The sequence below is a fragment of the Pristiophorus japonicus genome, chromosome 13 (genome assembly GCF_044704955.1).
Source record: "Pristiophorus japonicus isolate sPriJap1 chromosome 13, sPriJap1.hap1, whole genome shotgun sequence".
NCBI classification, from domain to species: domain Eukaryota; kingdom Metazoa; phylum Chordata; class Chondrichthyes; family Pristiophoridae; genus Pristiophorus; species Pristiophorus japonicus.
The window spans coordinates 137,680,067-137,694,698 of record NC_091989.1 but is presented as its reverse complement, the minus strand read 5'-3'; the positions used below and the strand labels follow the sequence as shown (position 1 = coordinate 137,694,698).

Below are 14,632 nucleotides of genomic sequence, written 5' to 3'. Positions count from 1 at the left end.
GACCTGAACATCCAGCACCATATGTTTGAAAGATTTTGAAACCTCAAATGTTGCTTTCTAAGGAGTTAGCAAAAAAGTGATGTATGATCCACACCACTTACTACAAATTTGTGCAGTAATGGACCCTTTTTTCATCATTTGGCTTGGACTTCTGAGTTTTCTGAAGTAATTCCTTAATGTTTGCAGTTGGTGGAGATGTTGGATATGTCGGTACCAGTGGTTGCCAAACTGAGACATTTGCTGGATAGCCTTCCTAAAGAAACATTGCCTGACATCTTGGCATCAATTATCCGCACAAGTACCAATGAAAAGCTGCAGGTATGTTTGATTATACAAATACACTTAATGCTAAACATAGACTTTAAATTTTAAGTACATGTTTTAAATAGCTGCAGTTGAAACCGAACCAAATTTTACATGCGCCCCGCCCCATGCTGTTTCCTGTAATCAGAAATACAAGGAAAAAATTCAACACAGAAAACAAATCCCTTTTTTGTCACAGTGGCCATGATTGAGAACAAAGAGCAGCTCTGCCAATTCGTAGTTTATATTTAAAATATTAGAAACTTGGTAGATTTTGTGAGTTGTATATTTAGTATTTTATGTTGGCACAATATGATGATATGCCTTTCAATTTGCATTGTTATATGGAGCTTTGCTGCCTGGAATTGTGGTTTTAGCTCTGTGGACATAACTTTTTAAAACACTTCAATAATGTCTAATATTCCTTCTGTTCTGATCTTGCCTCTGATACACAGATACTGGATGCTGTTGGTTTAGAAGAAAGATTTAAGAAGACCATCCCATTGCTTGTTCGGCAAATTGAAGGACTAAAATTACTTCAGAAAACTCAGAAGTCCAAGCCAAATGATGAAAAAAGGGTAGGAATGACTTATAGAAACACTATATTCATTATATAGTCAAGCGTAATCTTAGAGCAAATTATTGAAAACAATTGGTGAATGAGGCTGTACGGTCATAAATTGTACTTGTTTTTTTTTACTAAGGTGCTATATAATATTGATAGATAATGTAAAAGCTGTATTAACTGGTGACCAAAGCCAGAATCAAGAATTCTTGGGACCCTGGGCACTAAGAACATTTGATGTTCCTCCGTATCCTCTGCACAACCACCCACCATTAAAACAAAACATGCATAAAGAGTTAGTCCTGTCGAATGTTCAAATACTGCATTAAAGCACATCATAACACAATATGCTACACTTAAATGAAACTGATCAAGTCTTAGTATGTAGATTTTCTGTGTAATGGTTTTACCAGGAGCCTCATGTTTGGGCATGGGCCCTGTAGGCCAATGTGTTACTAATCTGCCCCTGGTGTTAACTTGTTGATTTGATACTTGCTATATGTGCAACTGTGAGTAGGTTGGTGCAGTAAAGAATGCATTCCAGAACTATCCTGTTTTCTCTCCTGGTCAACTAAAAAAAATCAAAAATGATTTTTTATTTTAATCGATATTTGAAAATGATTAGCTGTATATTCAAACTAGATTGAGGGTGTAGGGGGCATAACTAAATTTTCTCATCGATGTTTCTAACACCGAAGGCAGAATGTCACCCAATCCACTTGAGTACTGTGTCCGCTGTACTAAAGATTGAAATTCTTCAAGGCTTTCTACAGAGATTGTGGGCTGGAAATTCATCAAAAACCGCTACGGTTTGCCGCCAAAAAAAACGCTATGATTTTGAGGCGGAAGATTCATGAAAAAATGGGAAAAAATCCTCCCAGCAGGAAACATCGGCGTTGCACGAGGACTCATGGCAGAAACCGCAATTCTCGTCAACTTTAGTCCGAGGCCGATTACCGCTGCGAGTTGGGCCTCGGGAGGGGGAAAACATAAAAATTATTTTTCCAAAAAATAAAAAAATCGCAAAACATTCACAAGACCCTTTTCTAGTGAATCGCTGCAAAAGAATTAAAAAATAAAAACTTTAACTTACCTTTTTGCAGGATTTCATACCTACCGCTGTTCCAAGGGCTGCTCCGACAGGTTTTTGCTCGGCGGGGTTTTTTTCCCCATCTACGGGTCACCATTTTGATCAAACTCGGGCGGAAGTGCTTTTTCTAGTGTTGCACGCCTGCAGTCTGCTCCCCAGCAGTATTTCAAAACTATCGGTGGAAGACTTCAATGAATTTTCCGCCGCACTATTTTCCACCAAAAGACGCGGCGGAAAGCTGATGAATTTCCAGTCCTGTGTTCTCTGTTAGGTATCTCTATTCTAGTACTTGACCTGCTCTGGAATTCCCTCCCTAAATCTCCCCACCTTTCTCTTTTAAGGCCCTCCTTAATATCTACCTCTTCGACCAAGCTTTTAGTCACCCATCCTAATATCTCCTTCTACAGCCCAGGTGTCAGTTTTTGTCTTATTACGCTTTTGTTAAGCGCATTGGGATTTTTTTATTATGCCAAAGGCGCTATATAAATGTAAGTTGTTGTTTTTTAAGAAAAAGGAAAATTACAGGTTTGTGCTCTTATTTAATGACCTGACAAAATCACATTTTCAGAAACATTTGGAAGGCATAGATTCCCACTATTTTTAGTGACTCAATATTTACGGTGAAAAACAAGCATTCTCCCATTTTTATTAAGAGGAATTGCATTCCCTACTACAATAGTAAATATGAAACGAACTGTAGTAATGATCTGTTTGTACTTTACCCAAGAATTGCGACGGACTAACTGACTGAAGGTGTTGACCTGTATTTAGCTATTGCTTAATTATTCAACATGTTCCAATTTATTTTTGGGCTAAACATTTGAAAGTTTATTTGTCTGGTTTCTATTGTCTAAAGAAGCATTAATTCACTAGACTGCATTAGTGACCATTTCTATGTAAAGAGTGTTGCATACTCCAAATCACACGAAGTAGAAAATGTTTCTGAATTCTGAATATGAGTGAAGCTTTTGCGAAGCTCCTTAGGATGTTTTCCTATGTTAAAGGTGCTGTAAGTTGTTAACCTTGATGCTAGAGACTCTGTTATACTTATCAGATGTACATGTGCAACTACTAGGTTGTGACTATCCGATCTATTCGAAGAAACAATCAAATTCCAGGAAGACCGTTGCATTTGGATGCAGTCGAGGAGGAAGATGATGATGATGATGGTGATGATATTGTCATGTTGGAGAAGAAGATTAAAAGTACAAATATGCCAGAGCAGGCAATGAAAGTTTGCATAAAGGAGATCAAAAGGTACATGATGACAGTTGACCAGTAACAGAAACCTATTTTGTCACTACAGTTGAAGAACAGACTACTTGATGTGCTAGGTGCAATTTTTTTTAATAGAGTTTCGTAAAGGAACCTGTTCCATTTGATGAACTCTGATTTATACCACAAGAAAGCTACCTGATGTTTTGGGCTAATCTTTGGAATGTGTACACTGTTGAAAGTAAATAATTCAAAAATATGTGACCAGAGTAGCATGTCCTAGCAAGTTTAAATGTTTGACCATTTTCCCCAGTTGGTGCTCTGTCTCTGTAAAACGAAACCAATGACATTAATATACATTTTTCAAAACAATATTCCGATTTGGAGCACATTGGCAGATAAATCAACTGGTACCTAACTCATCAGCACCTGTGTTGCAAATAAATTAGACCATACTGAAATGTTTTCAGATTCCATACTTACTGTTGCATGTCTTCCTATGTTTCATTTTGAATTAACGAACGATTCAAATAAGGTGGGAGTTTAAAAAAAAAAGCACTATTATCCATCAATGCTTCCAAGCTCTTCCCCAGGAATATTCAGATTTTAGTTACTGAACATGATTTTTTGTCTGTTTTCTGTTTTTTTTAATGAACCAGTCCTGCAATCACAAAAGTGATCCTAACCTCAGTTGGATAGAGTGGGTGTAGAAGTTTAAAAAGAACTGACTTAAACCATATTCTTTACATTTTTCATTGCGTTTTGTCATTTGCAGATTAAAGAAGATGCCTCAGTCTATGCCAGAGTTTGCTTTGACTAGGAATTACCTGGAACTAATGGTGGAACTGCCATGGAACAAAAGCACAACAGGTAAGAAACTACTCGCAATAATCCACCTGTGTTTAATGTCTCTCATGTAATGGGCTTTCTTCTCTAAGAAGAATGCAAAAAGTGAGAGTGCCTGTGGTTTCCATGAAATGCAGTCAGAACCAGGTGTTAGCAGTCAGCCCATAATGGGGTAATGACAGGCGCATGAACCAAGCAAGCATTTAATAAGAGGCTTTCTCTGTGCATGCATGTAAGGCTGTTAGTGAAGGCTGGAAGTATACAAGTCTCTTCAGGACATTAATAGTGAACTGTTGAAGCACTTGTAACACATTGAACGGGAGGAGGTGATGAATGGCTTAGTTCCATGCACTCTTTGAAAATGTACATGACTTCTTTTACTTGGCTTACCTGGTAAATCATTAAACTTCTTGTGGCACTGCGTTGTGGAGATGGAATTGACTATCCCAGATAGCATCCACTGCGCCTGAGCACTTCCTTTTGACAGTGTTCTTTGCTTGTTCCAAAAGAAGGCCTCCTTTCCCTGTCTTACTTGACCCAAAAGAACTTCCACTGCTGCCTGTGAAAATCAGTGCCTCTGTGCCCTGCAGAAAATTGCCGTGACATTCTGCAAAGATTTTCAAATTGATTTCAAAGAGAAATATCAGTGATGATGTCTGGCCCTTTTAAGCTTCTGTAGGTGTTTAAATCGTATAGCAGCAAGCTATTTCCCATCCCTAAATGTCAAACTCCAACTCAGATGTGTTCGTGCCAGGAACTCATTCCCGTATTGAAATTGGGCTGGCCTAGAAAGTTCAGTTAGGGTCATTGCTGGGAAGCCAATGGGCATGAGTTCTACCCCACGACACCACAGTCCAAAGAGGAAAATCCAATGCAAGGAATAACACGTTTTTGGCATTGTCGAGGAAGAATAGTAGATGTGTTGTTTTTCTCCCTCCTATGCATTCTTGGGTGAACATTTCCATCTCCTCTTAGCAATCTTGATTAGTAACTTAATTCCTTATCATCCATGGCAGAATAAACTCAACTTTAGTGCTTAAAGATTCATAGTATTTATATTTAGTGGCTATAAACTGATTTATAAGTAAATTAAGTAATTAAAGTAATTCCCTGGGTCACAGTTTTTCTGATTCATTGAGAACTAATTCATGCTTGCGTTATATCTCCTCCCTTTCTTGCTTCTGTTTGATCTACATTAAATCATTTACCCTTAATTATAAGTTTCATATGTCACCCAAAAGAAAGCATGCTTTACCTTTTAGTTGCGGTGCTGAGATTTCTGAATTAATATGCCCCCTGAATCTCTCTCAGACTCCCCTCGCCTTCAATTCCCCCCTCCCTCTCAGTCCCCCCCTTCGCTCGCCCTCCCTCTCAGTCCCCCCCTCGCTCGCTCTCCCTCTCAGTCACCCCCCCCCCCCCCGCCCTCCCTCTCAGTCCCCCCCCCCCCCTCGCCCTCCCTCTCAATCTTCCCTTGCCTTCTTTCTCTGTCTCTCAAGCTCCACTTGTGCTCTCTTTCTCTCATTCTCCCGTCACCCTCTCTCTCATTGCCCCGTCACCCTCTCTCTCATTGCCCCCTTTTAATTTTTGTGCCTTTCTACATGTAACTCTTGAGATTGGGATATACTTTTCCAACTATTTTCGTCATCTTAGCTATTTGCATATTCTTTAGTTCAGTCTTAAAGAAGAAAGAAAGATTTGCATTTATATAATGCCTTTCATGACGACCTGCTGTCTCAAAGCTGTTTACAGCCAATGAAGTACTTTTGGAGTGTAGTCACTGTTGTAATATAGGAAACGCGGCAGCTAGTCTGCGCACAGCAATCGCCCACAAACAGCAAGTGATACTGAGGGATAAATATTGGCCAGGACACCTGGGATAACTCCCCTGCTCTTCTTCGAAATAGTGCCTTGGGACCTTTTACATCCACTTGAGCGAGCAGACGGGGCCTCGGTTTAATGTTTCCTCTGAAAGATGGCACCTCCGACAGTGCAGCACTGCACTAATGTGTCAGCTTAGATTTATGTGCTCAAGTCCCTGGACTGTCTCGCTGGATAACCTTTTGTACTAACAGGTTCCTGCTTTATTAAACAAGTTGCAAGTCATTCAGAATTAAAAGGGTTAAGCTTATATAAAGCTTCTCATAAAAATCATTTATGATTCAAGCAATCCCTTTAAGCCACCCTGGGGGATTCGCTATAAATACATCGTGGAAAAGTGCTGATTGTAGTAGTTGGGGTCTCGTGAAACACTTGATATATTCATACAGATTGTGCAGTTTTCACACTAGATTGATGTTGTTGCATTCATATTTGCTGGAATGTAATTTATTAAGTGGCTGCAGCTGTTTGATTGTTGATGGATAATGGGGGAGCTGACATGAAATTATGTGTGCTGGAAGTCTGTATTTGTGTAATGGACTGAAAAGCTGCAGTTCGTTGTTGCTCTACATTATAATGTCTATGGGTGGCAAGTCATCAATAATTCCCATTGCCTGTTTTAAAATTTCTGCACTTTACTGGCTTTAACTACTTTCACATTCTCTTATTCTTCTATGTCTTTTCCCTTGCTAGATAATCATTTATAATATCTATCGGTTTCCTACTTATTTCTTAAGCTCTTTGCAGATCTTTCAACCCGTTAACTTCCTATCTGAATGGAGTATGTTATTTCTCTTTCCCCCACCAACACCACCTCTTTTTCTTCTCTTTTCTGTTTATTCCGGGGCTTAATAAAGTTCTGAAGAAGGTTCGTGCGCTCAAAATGTTAACTTGTCTTTTCCCTTTACACGTGCTGACTGACTTGTTGTGTATTTCTAGCATTGTTGTTTTTGTTTCAAATTTGCTGTATTTTTTTTCTTTTTATTCCCAAATGATGCGACCAGTTTAGTATCAACAAGTATCAAAACTACCTTACATCAGCATAAAAAGGCTAGCAAAACTGGTTCATGATATTAGGTGGAGAAACCATCCTAGCTTTGCCAGGGAACTGAAGGGAAGGGTAGTATAGTTGCTGATAAGTTGACTATCATCATTACCAAAGTCCTGGACATAACCGAATACACCTGGAAATATGATGTACTAGGCTGGCTTTGATCAGTTGTTTGCCAGCTACTGTATTCCTTTACAAAGCCTTGGAAAATTGATTGAAAGCAAAATTAGGTTTTCATAGAATCATAGAACGGTTACAGCACAGAAGGAGGCCATTTGGCCCATCAAGCCTGTCCCAGCTCTCTACAAGAGCACTTCAGCTAGTCCCACTCCCCCAGTCCTGCCCCAATAGCCCTGCAAATTTTGTTCCTTCAGGTACTTCTCCAATTCCCTTTTGAAAGCCACAATTGAATCTGCCTCCACCACCCTTTCAAGCAGTGAATTCCAGATCCTGACCAATCGCTGCGTAAAAAAGTTTTTCCTCATGTCGACTTTGATTCTTCTGCCAATCACCTTTAAATCTGGGTCCTCTGGTTCTCGACCCTTTTGCCAATGAGAACAGTTTCTCTCAATCCACTCTGTTTAGACCCCTCATGATTTTGAACATCTCTATCAAATCTCCTCGCAACCTTCTCCGCTCTAAGGAGAACAATCCCAGCTTCTCCAGTCTATCCAAGTAACTGAAGTCCTCATCCTTGAAATGATTCTCGTAAATCTTTTCCTCTCTAAGGCCTTCACAACCTTCCTAAAGTGCTGTGCCCAGAATTGGACACACTACTCCAGTTGAAGCCGAACCAGTGTTTTATAAAGGTTCATCATAACTTCCTTGCATTTGTACTCTATCCTCTATTTATGAAGCCAAGGATCCTGTATCCTTTTTTTAACCGCTTTCTCAATCTGCCCTGCTGCCTTCAGTGACTTGTGCACATATAACCTCATTTGTAAATTAAAGAGTTTGGAAATTTCAAGAAAATAATAACAAAAATCATTTTTTCTTATTATGATATGTAGTCACTAAACTTGTTTGATAACAGTAATTTTCATTAAATATAGTCAATTTACTCAGTCAGTCTTTAAAGCAGTGATCGGTGCGTGGGCAGTGTGGTTCATTTAGATACAGAATCACCAATTCAGAAATGACATTACTGCAATAAATAAAATGCTTCCACAAATCCAGACATTCAAGACTGTAATCAGCATTTTGTGGTTTAATATGTCTGGTAAACTCTCCGAATGGCTAACCTTGTTAAGGCAGAATGTAACTGAGATATACAAACCAACTGGTTTCCACTTTCAGTTCCCAATCTGTGCTGACTTAGATGGTCACAGCCAAGGTGGTAGTATGTGTTCTATAGTTGGTTTCCGCTGGAAAAAATCAGGGATTTCACTTATGATCACTATCCAGTGACCCCTGCTGTAACATGCATACGTGTGGACACCTCACGAGGACGGAATTGGGCTTGATGTGCTGCTCCCCAAAATAGTCTGCCAATTCTCTCAATGTAGGGCTCATCTGTGAAGATGGTCACGTGGGTAAGTTATCAGCTAATGACTGATTCTTGGAGAATCAAATCCCTGAAACCGATGGCACCTTCAGGAAGGGAGAATATTGCTAATTTGATTTTTAAAAATGCTGTTAGTGATGTGTAATGACATTAGCCTTGGGTTTTAAGAAGTTTCTAATTGTTTTGGTTGGACTAAAATTTACCTAGACATTCCAGGGACATTATATTAAATACACCATTCATACTAATACACATGTCCATGCCTCACTTTGAGAATGTAGTTAACTTTGAGAAAGGACTTTAAATCTTCTCTTTAGTGTTACTTGCTTTGACAGTTTTTTTTCAGGGCAGTAGTTCTCCTGGTAATGCAAATAAATGGAATATAATTCGATATGTTGAATTACATGATAACATGTTCTGTGTTGATTGGCATTTATGATTTATGATTGGTTTCCAGATCGCCTAGATCTTCGTGCTGCAAGAGTTTTACTTGACAGTGACCATTACGCAATGCAGAAGCTCAAACAGAGGGTGTTGGAGTACCTTGCAGTTAGACAACTTAAAAACAACCTGAAAGGACCTATCCTCTGCTTTGTGGGACCTCCTGGTGTGGGCAAGACCAGCGTGGGCAGATCAATAGCAAAGACCCTCGGCAGGGAGTTTTACAGGATAGCATTGGGTGGTGTATGTGATCAGTCTGACATTCGTGGTCACAGGTATTATACAATAGCTATTTATGAGTGCTTCCTTGTGTAAAAGTAATATTTAGAGACTTGGACTTGTACATCTGTGAACCCATTTAGTGAAATCCTGATTCATAGAATAATTAGTCATTCATATTCTATGACATTAAGACGGTAAGATACTTTACTGTTTCTTTTTATACATTTTGTGTTCTATTTGGATCCCTTTATTTTAATTTACCTCTAACAACTGGTCCTAAAAAGATGGCAAGAAGACAGACAAATTATTCTTTAGCAAGAGATAGCATTGTAATAACACTTGATAAATGTCTAACTATTTTTCTCTCCAATTTTGTTCCCACACCTCCTAATAATGTTGACCTCTTACTAGAGTATAGTTTCACAAACACTAACCAGCCTCTGGTACCTTGTCCAGGTGACTATTATATGAATGCCTTGCCCTGGGGTGGGAGCATCACAGCTGAGCCCAATTCTGTCCTTACCCAATATCTGCACATGCACACGTCCATCAAAGGTCATTGGGTAGTGATCAGAAGGTCAAATCCTGACTGATTTTTGCCTTCCCTAACCTAGGATAGCTAAGGCCAGTTGGAGCACTTGGGTGGGATCATCTAACAGAGTGAGGATTAGATCTGCGACCCTTCCTAGTCTCTATGGTTCCGTTAAGTAATTGGACAATTATAACAATGCTTTTCCACTTTAAAAAAGAGACAATTTTAATCACATGGCACAGAGGTAAGTGCACTTGTGGTAAAGTACTGTGGCATGCAGGCCAGGAAAAGCCCCAGTTTGATTCTTGGTCTGAACACAGCAGATCTTACAAAAGATCTGAAAAGAAAAGAAATGGAATTATAAGAAAACCCATATACAACAAACTCATCGCTTCTCGAACAGCTGTTCAGTCTTTCTGTCAGCGATCCCGTTACACAAGTCTTTTTCCTTCAGTGATCCTCCAAATTGCTGCATTTGCTTTCTGATCTCTTTTACACATGGTTCTCCTTACTCTTTTTTTCAATACTTTTGTCAGCTCATAAATAATTCAATAAAAGATTGGAAAACTAACAAAATAGAAGGAGACTCATATATATGGGGCTCTACTGCTCCTCTGAATAGCTAGTCAGTGTTCTCCCTCTCTCTGCTCCCTCCAGTACAATCAGCCAGTCTCGCAACTCCTGCATAAATTCTCGTGCATAGGCCAAAACGTAGAAAATGGGAACTTGGATAATCAAGATTTCAGTGTACTAGGATTACAAACACAAAAGCAATTCTGAACGAAGCAGCAAATAATATGCGCTGAGCTACTGCAGATTGTATTGACAACTACTGCAAATAGTATTCCATCAGCTGCAGTGTTTTGATACAACCTTTTACTTTTGTATTTGCTTCTTGACTTATTAGTAAAATGGTATTTAGTTAAAAGTGACACTTAATTCCTGAACACTCCATCATGGTCCTGTTAGAGTTGGCACTGCCAAATGAAGAACAGCTGATCTGATCAATGCTCACCTGATCCAAGCAGACATCTTATCCAAACATAGAATTGTAATTTACTAAATTTTATATTCTTAATTGGCCTAAATACAATGTTGCAGTAGTTCAACCATATGATGTGTGTTGTTTTGGCAGTCTCTAGCAGGTTGTAGTTTTGGCATCAGTGACCAATTTTAAAATGATCATTCCCAGAGCATATCAGGAAATAGTTGTGATTGTATTGTGGCAATATGTAGGTCCCCAACAGGGAATACAACTGTAGTAACCTACAAAAGAAAAAAAAACATAGCTTTCAGCAAGGGAAAATCCTCCTGCTTGTATTTGTTATTTTATGTGCATGCGTAAGTCACTTCATATTCTAATTGTTACTCTTGGGTACAAGGCAATTGTGTGGATTTAATAGTTTATGCCTTGTATCAGTGTGTTTTTGAATTTAAAAAATATATCTTTCGATATAAAAATAAATGTTTAAATCCCACTCTTGCTTTCTGTTCGCAGCAATAGTTGTGTCAGCGCAACTTGATTCCTTGACTGCTTAATGTCATGTTATAGTAGATACAGTGGGGGCTAAATTGGATAGTCCCCGAAAATGGGGGCGGGGATTGCAATGTGCGATTAATCCACGCCTGCTGTTGGTGCCATCTTCGTGCTCCCTGCTCATTAGCATGATTTCTGCGTGCAGCGAGTGCACATCAGCAGGGGGTCCAAAATCATAACTCCCTAGCACTTCGTAAAGCTAGTCCGCACCTCTGAAAGGGGAGGTACATTTTGGCTGGAGCAGGTGCCGGGGGTCATGCAGGAAGTGAATCTGATCTGAGAAACTGAAGAATGGCACAACATGGAAGTTTTTCCAATGCTGCATTGGAAGTTTTTGTGGAGGAGGTGGATAGGATGAGAGATGTCCTATATCCACAGGAGGCCTTCCAGACACACAGTCAAAAGGGAGTGGGAGCAGATAGTCGTGGAGATCAATGCCAAATGTCTAGCCCTGAGGAGCTGGATGCAGTCGCAAGAAATTCAATGATGTAACGCGAGTGTTCAAGGTCAGTGAATACATCCTCAAATGCAGCATTCCCCCAATTGCATCACTAGCCTCAGCCACTCCTCAATTCACCGCACCCCCATCACTCACCTAGCAACAATCTCTTATCAATCAGGACTTATACCTAACATTCATATGCTCCACCGCACTCTCACACATTTAGCATTGCTGCAAGCCTCACACCCACATCTCATGGCTTGCACACATTGCCAGCTATTCAACCATGGCAGTTACATCACCCAAACAGATTGTATGACACTCAATGACACACTTCCATTTCGCTTGCAGGAGAAGGTGGTGCACAAATGGACGGAGCAGGAAAACAGCAGGTGGGATCAAGCAGGCCTGAAAATCCTTACCCCCATGGAGGAGATGGTGCTGGCCCTTATTGGAATGGCCATTGCTGAGGCCGTGGCCAATGGCGGGGCTGAAACCATTGAAGATGACGGTATCCTCATACCTAATCCTCCTTCTCGCATCCAACTTCCCCCTCATCCCACAATCTCTTCTAACTTACAAGCTGTAGATGGTGTAAGCATGCACCTCTTGCATTTCCCCCTCCCTTTAACACAACCTTACACTTGTGCCTTTTACCTTTAAGATTCCCAAGAATTGCAACAAGGCCAGGCAGTGGAGGAAGACCAAGAAGACAGTGATGATGAACACACACCATCACTCTATTTCACATTTGCAGCCACCAGCTCAGATACAGACTCTGTGTATCTTGGAGGATAGCATAGAGACGGGATCTGCACATGGTGAGACAGTAGACACAAGTGCGCTGCAGGCAGGACAGGAGGCAAGGATAGCGGAGGTGACAGCTCGCCAGAGGGAGAGATAGCACACGAGTTCTGCTGCAGAGGACTCAGATGAGGAGTTCAATGGGCCAGCTACAGAAGAAGGCTGATGGGTATACACTACAAAATGCTTGGTGCATTGGGAGGCCTGCTAGAAAGTTTGCGTGCACTGTCAAGGAGCATGGAGGGGTCCGGCACAGGGTTTTGCACAGAATCTGGGGCCCATCCTTTCTAGCATTTGGGGAACCAACCATGATGCACTGTCTGATGGCCGATGTCTCAGCTTCCATTGCAGCACAAGCAACATCCACCTAACATCTTGAGTAGGTTGGGCCTCTATTCATTGGATATCAGAAGAATGAGAGCTGATTTTATCGAAACGTGTAAGATTATGAGGTGGCTTGACAAGGAGGATGTAGAGAGGATGTTTCCACTGATAGGGGAGACTAGAACTAGAGGGCATAATCTTAGAATAAGGGGCCGCCCATTTAAAACTGAGATGAGGAGAAATTTCTTCTGAGGTTTGTGGATCTGTGGAATTCGCTGTCTCAGAGAGCTGTGGAAGCTGGGACATTAAGAAACTGTCTATTTCTGTCTTAAATTTATTCAAATGATAAGGGAATAAGCGGTTATGGAGAGCGGGCAGGGAAGTGGACCTGAGTCCATGATTGGATCAGCCATGATCGTGTTGAATGGCGGAGCAGGCTCGAGGGGCCGTATGGCCTACTCCTGCTCCTATTTCTTATGTTCTTATGTCTTGAGTGCTTCGGCGGAAGCTCAGACTGCTGTTATCATAGTTCTGAATACCAGTGTGCAAAGGGGCTCCCAGGGCATCACAGCACTCCTGAAATCTGTTCTCCAACAGATCTGCTCCCTAAAGATACTCTAGATATCTCCTCCTGCTGAGAGCCCTACTAGGCCACCCACATCTAGGAGGAACTGGTTTGTGCAGAAGCCTTGAAGTCAGCAAAAATGTACTTCAGCACCTGCGACACCACTCTCTAGACTTTTTGCGACTTGAAACTACTATGGAAAGCACCAAGCACTTGTAGAATTGTACCAACACCCAGAAGAAATCAACCAGCAACTAACCTATAAGTTGTTGATAAACCCTTTAAATAGTGCCGGTGATGGGGGGGGGGGTCCTTCAAACTGCTGAACACGTGTTCAGCTTGGTGAGGTTAAGAGAGGGCATCAGCTGGAGCGTAGCACTCAAAAATAGCAGTGCTCGTGTCAATTCAGCATTGTGTGCTGATTGATGTCATGATCTGTGTGCTCTGCATACATCCGGCGGATAATAGCTGCATGCGCACTGACACCTTCACCAGTATGGCGTCCGGCACGATTCACGGCAGAAGTGTGCACACGCACGCAGCAGACACCATTTTGGTCACCGAAAGGCACCCGTAGCACTCAAACAATGGGTGCTACCGAGCCCAATTTTGCACCAGTTCTCTTTTGGAAAACCCTAACATAAAAACGATAATAGGCCATTTTCATGTCCCCACTTGTGCTCAAAAACAGTGTGGTACCACATGCAGTGACTTATCAATAATCCAGGTAGATAGAGTTCCCACTGGAAACGGATGTGAACCTCATGAATATATGCTTATCTGGGGCTGTTAGGATCCTTGACGCCATTTTAATCTCTGCTCGCCTAATTCTCAAAAGTTCTTGCTCCAGCGCACCAAAAATGGGTGGTGCAAGTCAGGAGATGGAGCATTTTTACAGCAGTTGCATGTGGATTTTCAGCCATATTTAATGTCCTTGCTACTGTGGGTTCTGCAAAAGTGTTGGCTGCTGCTCTAAAATGGTACTTTTCACTCCCTACGCACTTCCCTTTTAAGGTGCTGTAGTCGATCCTTCTAATTTGGCTGCTCTGCCTGATTTCCCACCTCAGGATCAGTGTGCTGCCTATTGGGGTGTGCGCTCACAGGTCGCGGACCACATTATGATGAGATCTCCGAACCAAAATGAATCGGGTCCCCCGCTGACTCTTCTGGGTGAATGCCACTGAGTGGCTGTAAAGAGATCCTTCTGCATGTAGCAAGGCATTTCAGACAAGAATTCTTGAGCTTTTATATTTCCAAGTGCGATCTTTGGACCTCCAGACCGATTGTTGAGGACCTTGCTGCAATTGACCCTA

At 41.2% G+C, this 14,632-nt stretch overlaps 1 protein-coding gene across 1 annotated transcript in view; it reads left to right on the top strand.

Annotated features, from left to right (window-relative positions):
- lonp2 (lon peptidase 2, peroxisomal) overlaps positions 1–14,632 on the top strand; it is a 135,059-nt gene that overhangs the window by 41,295 nt on the left and 79,132 nt on the right. The window contains exons 3-7 of the mRNA XM_070898045.1: positions 187–318; positions 759–881; positions 3,034–3,215; positions 3,949–4,043; positions 8,910–9,168. Coding sequence (XP_070754146.1) covers positions 187–318; positions 759–881; positions 3,034–3,215; positions 3,949–4,043; positions 8,910–9,168 — 791 coding nt within the window. The remainder of the gene's footprint in view (positions 1–186; positions 319–758; positions 882–3,033; positions 3,216–3,948; positions 4,044–8,909; positions 9,169–14,632) is intronic.